The sequence below is a fragment of the Andrographis paniculata genome, unplaced genomic scaffold, assembly GCF_009805555.1.
Source record: "Andrographis paniculata isolate CXL003 unplaced genomic scaffold, ASM980555v1 Contig60END, whole genome shotgun sequence".
Taxonomy (NCBI): domain Eukaryota; kingdom Viridiplantae; phylum Streptophyta; class Magnoliopsida; order Lamiales; family Acanthaceae; genus Andrographis; species Andrographis paniculata.
This window is the reverse complement of record NW_026137596.1, coordinates 2389885-2410372: the sequence shown is the minus strand read 5'-3', so window position 1 is coordinate 2410372 and position 20488 is coordinate 2389885. Positions and strand designations below refer to the sequence as shown.

Here is a 20488-nt window from a genome sequence, read left to right as displayed (position 1 = left end):
ATAGATAAATTGGATAGAGGTACTTTAGCCATATTTTTAATTAGTAATCAATAGTTTCCTCTATTTATAAATTAGGCTAATTAATGTATTCTAAATTATTTTCATGATATAGTGTTAAATTAATATTTTATATTTATAAATTCTGCTAATTGAATATAAACTATTTCTTATTTATATTCATTTGAATAAAAGTGTGTAAATAGATGGACCAATATATAATTTCATCTAGTGTCACTTTTTAGCTAGTACAATTTGCAAGTCGTTACGTTTGGTATGCATTGTGATTCGAGGAGTAACATGTGAGTTACTAAAAAATATATATATACTTACATACTAACTTATACCAATTAAATTGAAATGAAAAAAAAATTAAAAAAAAAAGGCCAAATCAAATCAAATAATGCAATTATATTGGAATATATTATTTTAAAAAAAAAATTCTTTAATTCATAGTCAAAGCTCAAATGTTAGTGTCAAAGCAATGGATAAGGCTTTGAAGCAGAAGTTTACACGTTCACAACCTATACAAATTAAATGTAATTAATAAAGGTTTCCTTTATGCATAAATATTATTATATAAGTTGATGGTTATATAAAGTAATAATATTTTAAAAATATATAAGCCAGTGAATAAAGTGAAAATAATTTTTTAATATATTTGAATATGCAAGTAGCGGTGATATAATTGTAAATAAATAATATTAAGAAGTATTAAAAATATTTACTATAAATTTTTTTTAAAAAAAAAAACACACATATTTTGAAGAGTGTTATTTAATTTATATTTTTAAAATTTTTTTTTTAAAAAAAAATAAATTTATTTTGTATTATTATTCCAAATTAAAATAATTTTCCCATAAAAAAATTTATTTGCGATATAAATTATATTTAACATTTATTATAATTCGAACATTTCATTTCATAATACCACAAGCTACAAACAAATATAATAAGATTTAGTATGCATCGTGACACTATTATTATTATATCTGTACTCATATTATGTCAATATATTCATTTTTTCAATCACATTTTTAATTCCTTAGAGGTGATTATTTATATAGTTTTAATTCTTTATAATCATTAGTGGCAAAAATTAGGAATCAGACTTAATCTTATTAATCAAAATTACCCATATTTTAAATTACATATATATATATAGATATATATGTATGTATATATAAGGATCCTTTGGCCTGGGCATCACCCCTCCTCCATTAACACAAGTGCAACTACCCACCCCAACCCCCTACCCCCCTACCCCACCCTACCACCATTACCCCCCCTCCCTTTACCCTGCCTCTGCTGCTGCCTTCCATCCTCATCCTCAACCTCAACCTCGACCTCAAAAGAGATGTTTGATCTCAATCTCAGCGCCGATCACATCGCGAAGGCGAATTTCACCGCGGAACCTTCAGAATTCCGATCGCCGGCGACGTCTCTCTCCTCCGCCGTGAATGGCGGCGATGGAGAGACAAGCTCCAGCAACGACACGCGCTCGGCGTCGCCGGTGACCCGGCAGCTATTTCCGATGACGCGACTCGGCCGGTTGGATTTGGGGAGACAGACCGGTGGAGCGGTGAACCGGGTGGTACAACAAGAGCAGCACCAGGTACAACGCGGTCAAGCGAATAAGAAGAGCCGGCGGGGCCCACGCTCTAGAAGCTCCCAGTACAGAGGAGTAACTTTTTATAGACGTACAGGCAGATGGGAATCCCATATTTGGTAATATTTTCAATTTTCCTTTCATTATTACTATTATTGCAAATATCTCCCTTGGTTTTTTATTTATTTTTTTTCCTTATATTTCTATTTTCAGGGACTGTGGGAAACAAGTTTATTTGGGTATGAATTCCATTTTAATTCTGTAATTATTTAATTATCTTCCTTTTTTTTCATTACTATATTTGAATTTTTTCAGGAGGATTCGACACTGCTCTTGCTGCCGCTAGGTATTTAATTTCGTCAAGGTTTTTAAGCTATTATTGCAAAATAGAACTCTGTTCTTGATCATAAATTATTATTGTTTTGATCAGAGCATATGACAGAGCAGCAATTAAATTCAGAGGCATCAATGCTGATATTAATTTTGATCTATGTGACTACGACGACGACATTAAACAGGTCAGAAATTAAAATTTTATGCATAAATTAAATTCCTTTTCCCTATGATAATAAAACAGTCGAACACAATCACAAGTGTTGTCTTTGTTGAGTCACTGTAAATGTGAGAATTTTACTATAAAAAAACTTGAAAAGAATATCAAAGTGAGCACTATTTATTGTGCTAATTAGAGGGTTCAATAATTTTGTGAATAATATGGAACGAAGGAGTGTTCTTTGGTGTGAGAAATTGGTTGATCTTAACATAACATGGTGTATGAAAGCATGGCGTAAACATATTCAATGAAATGATGGAATGAATGCAGATGAGGAATATGTCGAAGGAGGAATTTGTGCATATACTCCGGAGACAAAGCACGGGATTCTCGAGAGGAAGTTCCAAGTATAGAGGAGTGACACTACACAAATGTGGCCGATGGGAGGCCCGAATGGGACAATTTCTTGGCAAGAAGTAAGTCAATTTGTAGATGTGAATATATTTCTTGTATGTGCTATGTGGTACTATATCATGTATATAATATATATTTCGTGTGTAGATTATATAATATGTAACTAGTTTAAGCTTATGGTCATTTACAATGGTATTAGAGTTGGGCATTCTGTGTTGTTTGTCTTTATATCATATATTGGTAGGCATTTTTCCGGTATGTGAATGCATTAGCTTTGTTTTGATGCATTTGTATTTTCTTCTAAATGTAGGTACATATATCTTGGGCTATTCGATACTGAAGTAGAGGCTGCAAGGTCTCGACTAATCTCAAACTCGAATTTCCTTTTAATTTAAACTATCATGTATTGCTACCAACTGCAACCTCGTTTTTGTACGCCAACAGAGCCTACGACAAGGCGGCCATCAAGTGCAATGGGAGAGATGCAGTCACAAATTTTGAATCCGGCACTTTCAATGGCGACAAGATGGAATCACAGCCACACATAGAAGGTTGACAACAAACAATACTAGCTGCGAATATGCTTCAAATTTTTCTTAACAATTTCGATAAGTAAGTTGTTCAATTAAAGCAGATGGATTGAGGGGTGTTGATTTGAATTTGGGGATGCCAACAGCTTCCGGCAGCTGTAATCCTTATGATGCTCAAGATTCGACAGCGTTTAAGGTAAATAAACATGGATTGGTTTTGACACCTTTTATGTACTGAAATTGTATTGTAAGAGAGATTCTAAGTAGCAGCTTCACAGGAAATTCACCAGACACCGCCGCGAGCAAATGCAGCATCATCAGGATTCTCGTCGCAGGCTTACTCCGACTCGACGGCGTCGCCATATTCGACACCTGTTAGTTTCTGTTTCTCTTCTTGCAAAAGCCCATCCCAGATCAGGCAATTCTTGCCTTGATGATTCACCTTTGTTTATTATTATTATTATTATTATTATTATTATTATTATTATTATTATTATTATTTTGTTTGTTGATCTGTTGACCAAGATTGTAGCCTCATGGTGTAATTTTTGTTGGTACTGATTTGGGAAAATGGAAAGAAAGGTTTCATAACATGATAAATAGTACCAGGAATTGATGGCTCAAACATAGAATCCTACGCCATTTGAGGTTCCTAAGTTGGCCTGTGATGTAGTATTACTGCCTCCATCTTTAATTTGAGATATTTTAAAATTCATGCAACCTTTTAATATCTATATCTACTTTTTTAATATCATTTTTAATCTATTTTATAAAATTGTTTCAGATAAAAAAAAAAAAAAAAAAAAAAAAAAAAAAAAAAACAACAACAATATGATCAAAAAAATATTATAATATAAAATAATATTTGATGGTAAGAATCCACATAATACACACCAAAATTGATTAATACTCTTTATCTGGACTGAAAGTATATATTTGTTTTTTTTTTTTTTTTTTTTTTTTTTTTTTTTTTGCTGTGTAGATAATAAAATATATAAAATGAGTACAAAAAGAAAAGAAAAATCTCTTTTCTAGTTAGAAGTATTTTTATAACATTACTTTTATTATAATAAAAAAATAAATAATTTTGAATAAAACAGACAAAAATAGTAGAATAAATACATTGAATCAAGGAGGAGCCTAAAATTATGAGCATCAAACCGACAGCAAAAGATAATAATTCTGTGGTTGAGAAATAACTACCTATGAGCGCCCTAACTCTCCCCCTAACAATTGTATTACGTAAATCATGTTCAAATAGCTAATTTTGGAATAGTTCAAGAAAAATATTTATCCATATAATATGTCACTTCTATGAATCAAATCTAATATGACAAGAGTAGTCATTGGTATAACATTCAATGATTAATACATAAAGATTACTTGATTAATAAATCTTCTTCTTCCATATAAACACACACACACATATATACATATATACTCCTACAAGTCTAGTGAGCCATAAACAGAAAATACATCTTACAGATGTAACATCCTAACAATCATGTATATTTTATATATATATAAACTACAAAGTTTATAATGTATTAACCATATCGAATCTTGATTGAAACGATACTTGTGTAAAATTCACTCAAAATTATCACCTGGTAAAATATTCCAGTAAATTCGAGATTATGGAGACAACATTCAATATACCACAGAAAATGTTCCCATTCACCCTAATCCTACCACTTTGATGCATGCAGGTAAGTTGCAAGTCTGGACCATTATCAGATCTGTAACCTAGTTGATAAACAGACAGAATAAAAACGACACTCACACACAACAGCACGGCATCAATGAATGGCTGTTGAACAGATAAACCAAAATGCTTCCAATACACAATTCTCCAAAATATCCATCCTACTACATCATCATCATCATATATATGTGTATGTGTGTGTATGCAAAGAGAATGGAAATTTTTGAAGATTATGGAACACGAAACAGTGCTGCAGCACATCAAGTTGTATTGGAAAACTGCAATGTCTTATCTGATACCTTCGGTTTGTTCTTCCGTCCTCCATTAGCTAGACAGACCCCCATCCCACTCAAATGTGCATATTTAACTTTCCAGCTACGGTTCTCTCTAAAGATCCTTTTACCTAAAAACAATGCCGAAGATAAGTAAAAGAATGGTGTGCGACAAAGATGCAGAGAAGAATCAAAACCTACCTGTTGGTTTCTGGACAAACAGTTCGAGAAGGTTTGGTCCTTCACCAACCAGCAAGTAGACCTGTCAAGACTAATCATGGCTCACTCCCACCTCGTCAACAAATCAGAGTATTTTGTTTTTGTGATCACTTCCCCATGCCATTCTCTAAAGTCCATACAACAGCCTGTGATAGAAATTTTTTATGGTACAAATCATAGATATAATATAATGGCGATTTGTCATAATCAACCCCATTCACCACTTACATCACAAACCAGCCATTCCAAAGGGACTCTTCAAGTTAAATCCCATAAGTCCCATTGTACAGGTTGCCTGAACTGGGAGTACGGATCTTTGAATCTTCGTAGCCACCATAAAACTTGTTTAATCCCAATCTTTCAGTTCTGAGTAGTTCTGCCATACCAATGTGATTTCCACCCTGGATCTCTCCCCATCCATCCAATTGCCCATGAGAAGTTAGTCCATTCCTGGACTGAGTAAAGGTGAACTGAGAAATCGGAGAAGCATTATTCATCATCTTTTGCTCCAAAAATCTAGAGTGAATTCCATAAGCATCACCAAGTGATGAATAACCATCGCCCACATCAGGAAATCTTTGACTTTGATGGGGAGGAAGTGATCTCAAAAAAGATCGGAATCTTGCTTCTTCGTATGTATTTAATTGAGAAGAAAGGCTTGAATGTACATCAACACTTGGGCTGTTGAAGCTACCAGGAAGCATCCCTTTGCCAACAGCTAATATAGCAGGATCCATAAACTCAATATCCCCGTTAGTAATGGTATTGTTGCCAGCTAGTGACGGTGCCTGGTAATGATTGCTCAACAAAGATGAAACATCAAGCATGTGATTTCCTGCAAAATATGAAATAAAACTCTTATGAAAAGTGAGAATAGTTTAAAACATAAACCAAATCTCCCCAGCAGAAAAAGATGCTCAAACTAACCAGAAGCTGTCCCCAAATTTTGGTCTATCCTATCATGAGAAGCAAACCCTGGAGGGGGTGGCCTACTAGGGGCTGAAAATCCTGGAGGAGCAGATATATGGGATCTCGAAACTGCTAAAAGAATTAAAGGATATGATCATTAATATATTAAACTAAAAAGAAAAAATAATAGTAACTTCACATTGATGAGATTGCATCTGCAATCATTTAACAGAAGAGAGAATGGTTAGAATCCATGCTCATCATTGCATAACCAAAACCTGATGTTAATTATCTAAACGGCTGAAAAGAGCTTTTGAATGCAAACGTGAAATCCAAATTCCCAAAAGAAGCAACTCTGCCCCAATTCTTCTCTAATTTACTAAGCTTAATCGTCACTGGAAGTACATGCGCATGTATGCAAAAGATGTGTAACAAGAAAAGAAGTCAATTGTAATCAAGTCTAATAATTTGGCAATAGCTTTCATCATTGATCTACAAACTCCCAATATGATTAAGACTACACTACAAAGGTACTTCTAAGGAGAATTAGCTCCTGACCAAATTTAGGAATACAGCAAGCATGTAAATACGCACTATCAAACTCCCAATTCACAGGGAAAACACAGCAAAATCAGTTATAAAATATCTAATAAATCAAGTGACAAGTAATAGAAGATGTGAATCCTTAATAACTTACCAGAAAACCGATTAGAGGAGCCGTCAGAATGACTTCCTGGATAAAGACCTGAATCCGGTGCATTTATAAAAGGAAAACCATTGCGATTGACAAACTTCTCAAGTTGTAAGCCATTTTCGCTGGAGAGATCATTGCCCAAAGAGTGCTGTATCAAGCCCCTTTCAAAGTAATCCATAGATTGTCCATGATCAGGGATTTGGTTTTTGGGCTCCTCTTCTCTAGCAAATGAAAATCTTGATTGATTGCTATTTTGAATTTTCAGTGAACCCGATGCTCCAAAACCACCATAGAGCTTTTCGGGTTTACCAATCAATGTAGCCAGGTTCTGAGGTGAATTTACTGTCTCATCCCATGGATCAAAGTCTAAAGACAAAATATTTGATATTATGCTGCTCTCACCAATGTCAAAAGCACCACTGGCTGGCTCTCCTTCATATCTCCTTAGGGATAGCCTCTCCTTAGACAACTTCGAATGGTCAATGTCTTTAACCTCGGGACCATTGACTAATGGTGTAGTATGTCCACTTGGAAAAGTAGAAGCTGAAACTATCAAATTATTATTTCTATCAACAACCTGTCTGTCCAGACTAGTGCCGACTGAACTGCCAACACTACTAAACTGCGACAAAGAGGTATGAGGATACTTTGACATAGGAGAGGTATGAGAAAAATTTGGCTTTATAAAAGAGGCAATCTCTGGATCCTTGAGCCGTTGTTTATCAAAAGCCCAAATATCATTTTCTGTTTCATGCAGATCTTTTTGGGTTTCTTGAGTCGGCATTTCTAATCTACCATCAGACTGTGCATAAGTCAGCCTAATCTCCTCACCTGTATGCGGAGCCATTCCAGAAGACACTGGTTCCCCAACATGCTTAGTATCACTGTTCTCTATAATCTTTTGTTCAGATATACCCATTGATAAAATGTCAGAGCATATTTTCTCCACATTTCTAGCTGGTGCATCAATAGAATCATTGTCAGTAGCACATCCACTAGATGTTACAGAAGACTCAACAATACTTTCACCATTAGGTGGCACGTTGGTGGAAGCAGAGGAATGCAGTGGTGTACTAATGGACAGATCAGAAGAATGAACGGTGGCAGAACTTTCCACCTCAGCAAGCTTCTTGTCTATAGGTAACTCATCTGGTGGCTGTGAAATTTCAAATTTTCTTTTAACAAGAGAGATGGGGCTTTCCTCATTTGGAAACATTGTCTTTCCAGTATCGTTGGACAATGAAGAACTTTGCATTGGACTTTCAGCCACGGTAGAGCATGACACCTGTCCACTGGACAAATCTAATTTCTGTTTATGTGGCCCGTTGGAATATTGTTGTACACTTCCAAGCGATGATTGATTATTGGAAGCACGAGTTCCCCTGATTGTAACAACAGTCAGGAAAAAGCAACAATAAATTTGCAGTAATTTTAAATCCAAAAGATGGCATACCATGAGGCTCCAGCAGGAAGCGCAGCAGATCTACCAGAGCTACTATTTGGCGGCGAAACTCTAGCATTGACTGCGGGATTCTGCTGATCAGGAAAAAAGTTTGTAGGAGATTAAAGAGGCAGGAAACTAAAACAGTAACCACCGTGTAAAAATAGATAAAAGGAAATAACAAACACCATGTACAAGACTGCCTATGATCAAATAATCCGGTGGTACAACAATAAGATCGCAATTGCTTTCATCAGAGAAACGTAACATCAAGAAAAAACCTTAAAGCAGGGTTCTAAAATCAAAATCTAAGTATGAACCATGACATAAATAAGACAGTTGACTCAGAAACAAGAAAACCTTACATTTGTATTTACATTAGGTTTAGGAATAGGCCTCCCTGAGGAAACAGCATTATTGCAGTATTCATCTGCCGGGGGTGGCAACACATTTCCTGACCGCCTCTGTGTACTATTTGAGGAACCAGTAATCCGCTGAACTCTGCAGCTTCACAATAATTATTGAATTGGATTGGAAACTTGATAAGTAAATTGACTTGAAAGGTAACAAATAACATTTATATCAGTAGATTGAAAAAAAGACATTCAGGAAACAATGAGTTTAAATGGTAAGGAATGAACAGTGATGCATATATCCAAGTGGATCTTGATAATAGCTACCTTGAATAAGCAGATATTATTTCATCTTTAGTAAAACTGTCTTCTTGTGAGCCAATCTCATGCAAATATAGACAGTCAGGATTGCTGCATGGCTGAACCAAAAAAAGTAGCTCCTTCATAAGCAAATATGTAGGTGTGCAGTACATACTGTGGACATGATTAATTGTCGCTCTAATTTGATGAAGAAACTGCAACTAACTTACCATGTTTCTCAACCATGCATGACAGTATTTAGTAGTCCCAAAGCATGCCCTGCAACAAGGCTCTCAAAAGTTATCCAATATGCAAAAAATCAAACCAGCATTACAGTCAAAGAATGCATCTGAAACTCACCTCAAAGATCTCCCTTCTAAAACAAACCCATGCACTGACTGGATACATCGAACAGCTTCGTCTTCCCTTGAATATGTTATATATCTGTATAAACAAAAATATTTAACAGAGAGCAAGACAGAGACAGAGACGATTAGAGATGTTCAAATACAAGGTATATAATCAAATGCTGGACCTATAGGAGAATTTTGGAAATGTCTAAACCAAAATATATTAAAAAAATCACAAAGACAACTAAATAAACTAATCACCGAAACTGGAATAAATCATGTAAGAAAATCACATAATCATGGCAACAAGAATATAAGGTATGCAATAAGAAGCTCAGGCGTGAACAGAACCTCTGTCCTGAAATTTTGAGTATCAAAACTTAGTCCTGCATTATATTTCATTTTTTCATTTTCTGCATTAAAACTGTAAGCTCTATTTCAAAACTGCAGGGAAGGACCTAATCTATCAAACAAGATTTACAATTTTCTCACAATGCAACATATGAATTCAGGAATTTGGAACTTACACACTGCATGTACTATTTGCAGAATGTTGTATGGCACCAGTGGATGTCCGAGATATCGAAACCTTAAGCACTTTTCCATACTGACCAAAATACTCTTTGCGCTGAAGAAGCTGCAAACCAAAATCAATGGTAACAAAAACAAAAAAATAAAATAAAATGGATAAGGGTAAGGGTAAGCCAAACAAACAGAGAGGCACTTACATCCTCATCTGCAGAAGTAAGTGGCAAGCCTACAACATATACTAGATTCTTCTGGATAACTCGCACACTAGCTAGTTGTTTCCTTCCTTCTGAGGTTTTGCTCTTAACCTTATGCGATTTCTTCTTCTCCACATTCGACTCTGAAACCAGCCTGTTTCAAAAATCCGATATCATAAGATACTTGCCAAGTAGCAGCATATTAGTAGCATCCATCCAAAACAATCAACACTAAAATCAAATTACCTTCCGCAACTTGCAGCTGTTCCAACAATCTTCTCTTTGTTATAAGGAGTACGACATGCTGGACAGCGCCCTTCTGTCTCATCTTTCTCAGCCATATCCATTATGTGATGCCAACACCAAACACAGATCTACATGAACAGCAAACTTTTACATTTCCACAACAGTAGAAATTCTGAACACAAATGTAGAAAGCAACACAAAAGGACATGCTACAATAGGACATGAATCACACTTAAGTACCAAGAAAATTAATCCCTCAAAAAAAAAAAAAGCAACCACTTATAACCATGCACCCCGCAGTTATCAGTTGTGGTTATGGTTTCATTAAAGTCAATAAGTGACTAAAATAATATTGCAATTGTGTTCGTCAATAATTCTGTTAACAATTAACATCTTGCTTAAAAAATTTGACAAAAGAAGCTTAAGTAATACGATTCTGAGAACTACTACCCCAGCTTTTTACTACTATGATATGGCAATCAATCTCTTGGTCACTGAAATCTAGAATTTTCTCTTCAAATAATCAAATATGCTTCCAACAAAATCCATACCAGAAGTAATACCATATAAGTTTTAATGGTATCTGCAACTCGATCTGATTGTATCTTTCACATTATAAGCATGGAATATAGGAGCCAGACGAGGAAAAAGGAAAATTTACACACACAAGTGCGCGCACACACACGCAAAAAAAAAAAAAACTCTGAAGCTGAAAAAAAGGAAAAGAGACCAGCAACAAAAGTACTCTTTGCTGTTTCATATAGCCAATCATTGATGGAGATTTACATCAATAGGTGGGTACCCCAATTCAGTCAACAAAATCAACGGAAAGACTTGCACGCTGAGGAGCCAAATACTTGCCACCCACATTCTTATTAAACTAACCATCAACATATAACTCAACTAAACTAATCATCAACATATAATTCAACTCCTAGTCTCCTATTCCGAAGGTTAGCGACTCAGTGGTGATGAAACAATGGTAATATTGAAAAAGGAATCAATACCTCATAACCGCACTTGCAAGGCTTCAACTGCTGATCAGTCAAATCCATCTCCTCGGCACAGAGGGGGCAGGTTTTATCTCCTTCATCACTCATGGTTACCTAAGAATTTCAAGGATGCAAACAGCTTTCAGCAAACTAAAATACTAAATATTGCCCAAATTAATTGAAAGCTAGCACGGCATGCAATGAATAATCAATCAACACCGCCAAGATTAATCATTTTTCGGGGAAAAGGAAAATTGTAAAAAATGGACCAAAATAAATAAAAATCAAATCGGAAACTGGGCAATTACCACCGCGGGGATAAAAGTCGCCTTCACCTGTACAATCCAAATCAAAGCCTCAAAAACCTTTATCCACATAACCCAACACAGCCTTCGTAATCAAAATTCCACATCGACCAGTAAATCTAGACCAATTCAACTAATTACTAAACCGACCGAATTAACCTAAATTCCAGATGAAAACAACAATCCAGATTAAGCTCCACAAAGAACAATCGATATCAATAGCATGCCCCAAAAAGCACTTAATAGCGTAAATTCAACTCGAGCCGAACAACGAACCGATTAAACTCATCCAGATGATCAATAAAAAATTAATCAATTCTCACTACTTCTCCCAAAAAAAATTGGGGATCTAATCCGAGAATGGGATTAAACTTACAGCAGATAATTGGATCAGGTCGAAAAGGATCCGAAACGAAGTGCGATATAGAGATATATAATCGATGTGTAGATACAGAGGAGAGAGAGGGAGATAGAAAGAGAGCCACAAAGACTGACGATTTCAGAGAGAGAGAGAGAGAGAGAGAGAGAGAGGCTTAGAGTGAGAAAAAGTGAAGGGGCAAATTTTGGGCAAGGGGTCCTAAAAAACAAGGGTCCGTTTCCGGGCCGGATCATCGAATCGGGCCGGAGTATCCATTTCCTCCGATTCAACGATGTTCAGCTACTAGATAAGGTCCCGGGAGTACGAAGTCCTATGCGTGTAGTAATCAATTTGATTTTTTGGAATTAATTAATTAAGAAAATTACGTATAATTTAAGGTACTAACGTCGGTTGCTTCCTCTTATAGCGTCTATATGGTGTGCCGTACGATTATACATTCTATAATTGCAATGGCATCAAAACAAAAAAAGAAAATTTATAGTATATATATATATACATCTTAAATTTCTTACTATCAGTTTTTTATTTTCTACTAAAAAAAACAATGTCACATCCTAACATTATTTTTAGTTTTTTTAAAAAAATTTAAATAGAAATTTGTATTTTATTTTTTTGTAAAAATTATGTTGTAAATATACACATATATATATATATTCAAACTATTACTACCCAATGATCATTCAATTCCAAATTAAAGAACATCAAAGTCAATCAATTTTAAAACATGAATAAACAAATTGAATGTTGCTTGAGAGTAGATTTTTAGTGTTAAAAAAAAAATAAATAAATAAATAAATAGAGTAAATGAATATATGTTTAATTTGATTTAAAAAAATTAAAAAAAAAAAAAAAACAAAAAACAAAACAAAAATTGTACCTTCACCAAGCAGATCTTGAAAGCTTTTTTATCAGTAATTGAAATTTTTTAACATGAATGTGGTCATTATATATTAGTTCTCTTGAAGCTATTTAAGTATCTTATTTTAATAATATAAGATTTTTGTAGAATATTTTGGCAACCTTCATTTATATTGTTAATATTTTATGGATAATTACTAATTACTATGATCAGATGTGATATTTATGATGCTATTAATCTAAAAAAATAATGTGTAAAATATATGATACTATTACAATGTAAAAGGAAATTTGACTACCTGTAAAGGTAAACAAAATATGATTAGTAAAAAAATGTAAATTTAATTAAATTATATAACATCGACAAGTATTTATGTGAAACAAAAATAATTTTTATTGTATTTAGTTTTATTATGTCTATTTTTTTAATTTGTTATTCTGAATCTGATATTAAATACAAAATAACCTTTCGATATTCAACGTATAACCTGTAAGCATGACGTTAAATTGTTCAGTTAGCTTTTCGTTTTCACGTGTATACATTTTAACAGATTTCTTTATTTAATAACTTGGCGACAAGAATGTACTTTTAATATATCTACAATAATCGAAATATCACTTTATTGGTCCGAATATTTGCGTAACAATATTAGTTATTTATGATCTAAAAATACAAGATTCGAGTTGAATACGTCCACTTCAAATTCTACACGTGTAATTTGTTATTTGAGAATGTATTAGGTTTGTTTGGTTGTGGTTTAGAATTGATTTAAAATGAAGTGTTAGATTCGAATTTTTGTTTACATACTATTTTGATATGATTTTTTTTTAAAAAAAAATAGTGTATTTTAATTATAAAAAAAAAAGAAGAAAGAATAAACTAATTGTACCTATAAATGTTATTTTATTTGTGTAATTTTACCATCAATTTAAAATACTTAAGAAAATATAAATACAAATTAATCCATAAATCATTCTTGAATTTCTTAAAGATAATTGATTGTCTTCGGTTATTGGAGAACATTCTCATTATATATTTTATTATTTTTTATATTAAAATCATATTTCAAATTATTTATTTATTTTTTTTTATTTTTTTTTCTTTTATTCTGCGGCATCAAACACAAAATCATCAATCATCTAAATAAATTTGGTAGGCATGTTATGACTCAGATCTTTGGAGTTTTCTTAAATTTGGTTATTACGCAAATTTTATTATTATTTTTAAAAGAATACTTTATTTAATAATATAGAATATTATATATATATAATTTTTTATTAAAAATTAATTTAAAATATATTTAAATATTTTAAAAATGTATCTTATCCTTGTCTGTTGTTTGAGATTGCACTGAAAATATTTTGTTTGATTTTTATATTTCAACCATTATTAGCATAATATTTTGTAAGAGAACAATAAAAATTCTTTGAGTGAATGTACACAAAGGTTCTATTCTCATTGTATTATTTTTCACTTGCAATTCATAAAAATAATAATTTAATATATAATATCTTTTTTATAAAAAGTACAAAAAAAAATATATATAAATACTCATTACAAAACATTAAAAAAAATCAAATATTCAACTACATTTCATTTTTGTTTGGGGATTGAATTTTAATCCACCTATTTATCTCATTTTTTTCTCTCAAAAACATCAAATTGAACATCTATTTTTTATTTTTTATATTATACTAAAAATCAATTTTACATTCAAAACATCACATCAATACTATTTATATCACATCATACAACTATTCAAATTCGAAAATTTTACTATTCAAATCCTAACTCAAAATCCAAACCCCAAACAAACACACCTTTAGTATATTACTATATATTTGTTGACTAATGGATGTATTTGGTTTGATTTTTAAATCAAATCACTGTCATTTAGTTTATAATATAATTGTTAATAAAAAAAAATATATTTTAAAAAGTTATATTAAAAATTATTTATATTAAACTTAAAATTTTAATTTTAAATGAAAAGCAAACAAATCAGTATTATGAATATAAATGGTTTGTTGGTGTGAATGCTTTATAGAAGCCCAAATCAGCCCGCATAATAAACCATTTATTGGTTGACGTTATTTTTCCTTGCAGATCAGCCCACAATCTTATTTATTATTATTATTATTTTAATTTTTTTTCTTCTTTAAACTAGATATTGATTTGAATTTTTGTTTAGATACTATTTTATTAGATAAAATGATACTCTTTTTATTTTGGAAGAAGAGTGTTGTTTGTTTTTTCATATGTAAATATTAATATTATACTGATATAAAGTACAAATTAATTAAAAATACAAGAAAATATTACTATTGGTATTATACAATATAAAAATAATAGCATTTTATGTAATAAATTGTAAATGATAAACGTATTTAGGGGAAAAAAATTTTTTGGTCATAATATAATAAAAATTCATCAATTTTGGTTCCAATATAAAAATCTTATCAATTTTGGTTCCAATATAACCAAAATTTATCATTTTTTGTCCCAATATAACCAAACTCGTTATTCTTGGTCCCAATATAATTTTTTTATCAATTTTAGTCATAATATAACTAAAACTCATTATTTTTTGTCATAATATAATCAAACTTTATCTTTTTTTGTTCCACCGTAAACAAATCGACGAAAAATGCTGACATGAACTTGCAAGATTGTGCAATTTCTTTAAATATAAATATAAGATTTGATTTTTTTTCACGTCGGCATTTTCCGTTGGTTTGTTGACGGTGGAACAAAAAAAATAAGATTTGATTATATTGAGACAAAAAATGATAAGTTTTTGTTATATTGGAATTAAAATTGATAAAATTTTTATATTGAGGCAAAAAAATGATGAATTTTGGTTATATTAGGACAAAAATGATGAATTTTGGTTATATTGTGACCACAAATGATGAATTTTAATTATATTGAGACTAAAGATAATTTTTTTTCAAATATTTATTATGTTAATAGGTAATACAATTACTGAATTATAAAATAACACTCTTATTTTGAGATAAAAAAAATAAAAAATGATTTTTTTAGATCGGAGGGGATAGTACAATTTTATTAAAAAACATGTGTATGAATAATATTGATGTCAATTTGAAATAAATAAACGAATCAAATAACCAATAAAATCTCAATTTTATAGAAATTTAACAAAATAATAATCCAGACTATTGAAATAGTTATTGATTACACCTATATATTTTCAATAATTAACAAAATTTCCAATTTCCAATATACCAAGTGCTGAAAATTAATTGATATGCAATATTATATTCATCTATTCCGACAATCAATATTGAAAATTATATCTTATACCAAATATAACTGTGTTCACACAAATAATTTGTTTGACTCACATTTTTTAATACTATGATTAATAATAGTTTACATAAAAAAAATATTTTAAATTAAAATATTAAACAAGTATAATAATATTTTTTTTTCAAAAAAATTATATCAAATATTTGAAATTTTATTATTTTTAATAAAATGTTCAAAACTCTAATAATGCTCTACAATATAAGTATACAAATGTTTTTCACAGCTCATATATAGTATAGTACTCCATATTTTAAAAATATTATATTGAATATATATTTTTCTTGTAAAAATATCATATAAATTACTATTTTTTCTATCATATAATTTTATGTTTTTTTTTTAAAATTATTTTTATATTTTCCTTAGTATAAGTACTTTTTTTTTTTTAGTTTTTATTTCTGTTTACTATAATTTTTTTTTTTATTTTTTACTTTTATTTCTAAAATTTTATATCCAATCAAATGGGTATAAATATAAAAATATTAAAACTATATAATTTACTATAAAACGGACCTGGGTCCAGCCGGCGGCCTGCACGTTGCAGCTACTTGCCGCATGGTTTGACGTGCAACGGCCATTTTTATTTTATTTTTGTTTTTTTAATGGGTGGATTCTTATTTAAGATAGTAGTAATATTTATTTAATTAATTAATAATAAATTATTTAATTATTATATATATTTTTATATAATTAATAATATATGTATTATATAAGATTAAATGAATTTATATTATTGTTTAAATATATTAAAAATTGTTTTGCAATAAAAAATTATATTTAATATAAATATTATTATTTTTTAAAATTTTTTTTATATAAAAATAAATAAATTTATTTATAATTAATATAAATTAATTTTTATAAAAAAAATAAAATTTTAAATATAGATAAAAATATGTTTTTTAAAAAATATAAATAAATAATTTTTAAATAAATTATAAAGAGTGGATGAAGTTATATATTATATAATTAATTAAATTAATTTATATTTATTAAAAATATTAATTTAATAAATTTATTTAAATTAAAAATATCAATGAAAAATAGAAAAAAATAATATTATTTATATGTTTTTTCTTTTTATTGGAATTCTTATTTATATTTTATTAGTTAATATTATTGTCCACGAATAATGGAATCTTTGGATAGCTCACTGCATTCACACTTGGTCTTACTTAGTATTAATTGAAATGTCTACATTACCCTCCAAGTGTTCGCGCGAGCTTCGTTTTCGGATCCAAAAAATTTGAGGGTATTTTGGGGATTCCGTGTAAGCACACAGAAAAGTCTGCAGTCATGGTTTCCCGCTTTCCACCTTCTCGCCATTACTCTGTTTCTTTATTCCTCACCTAATTCTAACCATTTTTCACGCGCTGTGGTGGCCGCACGATCGAATCGATCGAACGGTTCAGAGAATTTCTTCCAGAAAATTCTCATCCTTCTCTTATATATAATGCATTGGTATTGACTCAGCTTTCGCATTCTCCGCTCGGTGCTTCTGCTCGCCACACTCTCCTCTGCCAGTTGGTTGGTGATCTCTATTTTCGATCTCGTCTCGCCGATCGCGTTGGTGAGTGGATTTGCTATTAGATTGGTTTTTTGGAAGCCTTCATCGGAGGTGTTTTTGGTTGCATTTCGCTTTAGATTTGTTTCGTTTGGAAGCGTGGTTTCTTGGTAGACTGCTACTTTTGTTTTTATATGCCTAATCGGTAGTTTTCCGTGCGCTGATTGAGTGGATCTGATTGTACGCAGCTCTGAAAATGGTGAAGAGCTATCCGTCCGTGAGTGAGGAGTACATCAAGGCCGTTGACAAGGCCAAGAAGAAACTCAGGGGTTTCATTGCTGAGAAGAACTGCGCTCCGCTAATGCTCCGTCTTGCGTGAGTTTTGCTGTTGCTTTTCGTACCATTTTTTTGCTTTGATACGAGATGAAGGCTTGTTGAGTTGATTTTGGTATGGTTTAGTCGTTGTTCTTGTCAACATTAAAATAAGAGACGGATCGTTTGACTGCTTGTTATGGAAATTATATAAAAATGGTTTTCGATCACTGAAAACTCTTGTATATTACTTTTGATATCTATAGCGTTTCAAGTGACAAACAAATACGGGTATTTGGAGGCAGTGGCTAAATTATTAGTACGAGTTATTTGAGTTTGATCTGATAGTCAATCTGTTTTTGGCTTCTTACAAAATGAAGGTGATACGAATCGTTTCTGAATCTGACGAATTTGGCTGATTTTTAATGTATGAATATATGGCATTACTACCATAAAAATAAGTTTGATTTTTGTGAAGTGTTAAAAATGGTAGATATCGTAACTCCTGATGTTCCTCCACTGGAAATATAATATCACATTTATGCCCCCTTGAATCGCATAAAATTCATATAAAAAAGTGTTTTCTGTTTAAACTCTTGCATATGCTTAGTCTGTTTCTGTGGGATAGGTCTGATGTACATATTCGATATAACAGTGCATCCTCGGATCCTCTTCAGAGTGATGCTAGTATTTTACTAATATTGTGATGTTATTGCTCTGTTTTCAGATGGCACTCTGCTGGTACATATGACCAGGGCAGCAAGACTGGAGGTCCTTTTGGAACAATGAGATTCCATGCTGAGCAAGCGCATGGTGCTAACAATGGCATTGACATTGCTATTAGGCTCCTGGAGCCCATCAAGCAGCAGTTCCCCATCATTTCCTATGCTGACTTCTATCAGGTATTATTTAATTGAAAGTACACTGCCTGTAACTTGTTTAACATGTGCTTTTATTACATTAGTTGGCTGGAGTGGTTGCTGTTGAAGTCACCGGTGGGCCTGAAGTTCCTTTCCACCCTGGAAGGCCGGTAAGTGGAAATCCCACTTTTCAAGTCAGATATCTTCATTAGCAATTTTTTTATCCTGTATACGTGTGGACATGCTCTTTGAAATTCATAACATGTGTCTCGACTGAAATCAGCTGAGATGTTTACTTAGTGATGCTTTTTATCCCTTGTACTGTTTTAGTGTTTGGACTGTATGCTAATTTCTTGCACACTCATATTGATGTTTCTTGTGTTATTTGTAATTTCAGGACAAGGAGGAGCCGCCAGTTGAGGGCCGATTGCCCGATGCTACCAAGGGTAAGTTAAGAGTTTTCTTGTTTTGCCAGAGTTTTTAGCTTGAGATTAATATTGTGTGGTAACAATCATAATATTATGCAAATCTACTTATTGCAGGATCCGATCACCTCAGGGACGTCTTCATTAAACAAATGGGCCTGTCTGACCAAGACATTGTTGCACTTTCTGGTGGCCACACCCTGGTCTGTATTTTCTTATTCATTAGAATTTGGGGAATGAATTGAATTGAATTGAATTAAGTTTAGATGAGATATTTATGCAATTATTCTCTTTCATCCAGGGACGATGCCACAAAGAACGTTCTGGATTCGAGGGACCTTGGACCGAAAACCCTCTAATCTTTGACAACTCTTACTTCAAGTAAGAGACAGCGCACACACCTTTCATCCGACTTGGGGGTTTTCTTAGAACATTCAATTTTGTACCTGCACTATTTCTGATTCGACCGTGTGGTTGTTAATAGGGAGCTGCTATCAGGCGAGAAAGAAGGGCTCCTGCAGCTGCCATCCGACAAGGCTCTTCTTACTGATCCTGCCTTCCGCCCACTCGTCGAAAAATATGCTGCGGTGTGTAGATCACCAAATCATATTGGCTTTATGATAATCCTATTCTCCCAGTCATGGATGTTCATTTACTCGTGTATACTGACTGAATGCCTGTTTTGTTTTGATTCACTCACTCTAGGATGAGGATGCCTTCTTTGCTGACTATGCAGAGGCACACTTGAAGCTGTCCGAGCTCGGGTGAGCATTTTTTTGATCAAATTTATTCATATTTGCAAAGGTGGTTTCTATCATAATTTATTGAATAAATTTTTTGTTTTTGGGTGGCAGATTTGCTGATGCATAAGCGGGGTAGGGTGCGTACTGAGAGCCTCAGGTGAGGCAGGGAATGTTTTGTCATATTTTCCATTATGGATTGGAAACACTAGTATTGATCTTTCTGTGCTTAACGATGGATGGATGGCTTTCGTTGGATTGATCTTTTTGGTACCCCCACCTACATACATTACATTATGTTATGTAGAAGGAAACTTTTATTAATAAATTTTGCATTATGGATAAGCAGCCAGCAATTTATTTTATTTTATTTTATTTTTTCTACATTGCTTGGGTTATAGGAGTAGTAGCTAACTTGATGAGGATATTTTATGACGGAGGAGGGAGTAATAATGATCTCTTGCTCCCTGCCATGCATCGTTGGTATTTAATTTTCGCAAAAAAAAGGCTTGAACGAAATTT

General features: G+C 32.2%; 3 protein-coding genes across 12 annotated transcripts; 2 read left to right on the top strand and 1 right to left on the bottom strand.

Annotated features, from left to right (window-relative positions):
• The first annotated feature begins 1253 nt into the window (after window positions 1–1253).
• LOC127259797 (floral homeotic protein APETALA 2-like) lies at window positions 1254–4875 on the top strand. Of its 4 annotated transcripts, none has more exons than XM_051287406.1 (10): window positions 1254–1725; window positions 1820–1845; window positions 1922–1952; window positions 2037–2124; window positions 2430–2575; window positions 2824–2868; window positions 2958–3064; window positions 3148–3239; window positions 3334–3417; window positions 4753–4875. In XM_051287406.1, the coding sequence occupies exons 1-10, from the start codon at window positions 1355–1357 to the stop codon at window positions 4786–4788; spliced, it is 1026 nt and encodes a 341-aa protein (XP_051143363.1). In that variant the 5' UTR covers window positions 1254–1354; the 3' UTR covers window positions 4789–4875. The 4 variants fall into 4 exon arrangements, with proteins under 4 accessions (XP_051143363.1, XP_051143361.1, XP_051143360.1 ...); XM_051287404.1 differs by having other exon boundaries at window positions 3322–3417; XM_051287403.1 differs by lacking the exon at window positions 4753–4875 and having other exon boundaries at window positions 3334–3769.
• On the bottom strand, window positions 4843–12089 carry LOC127259791 (uncharacterized). 7 transcript variants are annotated; one of them, XM_051287385.1, is made up of 16 exons: window positions 11931–12089; window positions 11548–11584; window positions 11265–11365; window positions 10258–10385; window positions 10015–10165; window positions 9814–9923; window positions 9297–9380; window positions 9167–9215; window positions 8964–9055; window positions 8649–8790; window positions 8296–8378; window positions 6846–8224; window positions 6167–6280; window positions 5468–6074; window positions 5222–5385; window positions 4843–5151 (listed from the first exon to the last, which is right to left on the bottom strand). In XM_051287385.1, the coding sequence occupies exons 3-14, from the start codon at window positions 11355–11357 to the stop codon at window positions 5503–5505; spliced, it is 2997 nt and encodes a 998-aa protein (XP_051143342.1). In that variant the 5' UTR covers window positions 11358–11365; window positions 11548–11584; window positions 11931–12089; the 3' UTR covers window positions 4843–5151; window positions 5222–5385; window positions 5468–5502. The 7 variants fall into 7 exon arrangements, with proteins under 7 accessions (XP_051143342.1, XP_051143344.1, XP_051143341.1 ...); XM_051287387.1 differs by having other exon boundaries at window positions 11265–11363; window positions 11558–11584; XM_051287384.1 differs by lacking the exon at window positions 11548–11584 and having other exon boundaries at window positions 11265–11363.
• Window positions 12090–17539: 5450 nt separating this feature from the next.
• LOC127259800 (L-ascorbate peroxidase, cytosolic) lies at window positions 17540–20311 on the top strand. The gene is made up of 10 exons (XM_051287409.1): window positions 17540–17695; window positions 17878–18004; window positions 18669–18843; window positions 18906–18971; window positions 19199–19247; window positions 19344–19429; window positions 19528–19607; window positions 19711–19813; window positions 19932–19990; window positions 20081–20311. Exons 2-10 carry the CDS (start codon window positions 17886–17888, stop codon window positions 20094–20096), a joined length of 753 nt encoding a protein of 250 aa, XP_051143366.1. The 5' UTR covers window positions 17540–17695; window positions 17878–17885; the 3' UTR covers window positions 20097–20311.
• Window positions 20312–20488: the final 177 nt, after the last annotated feature.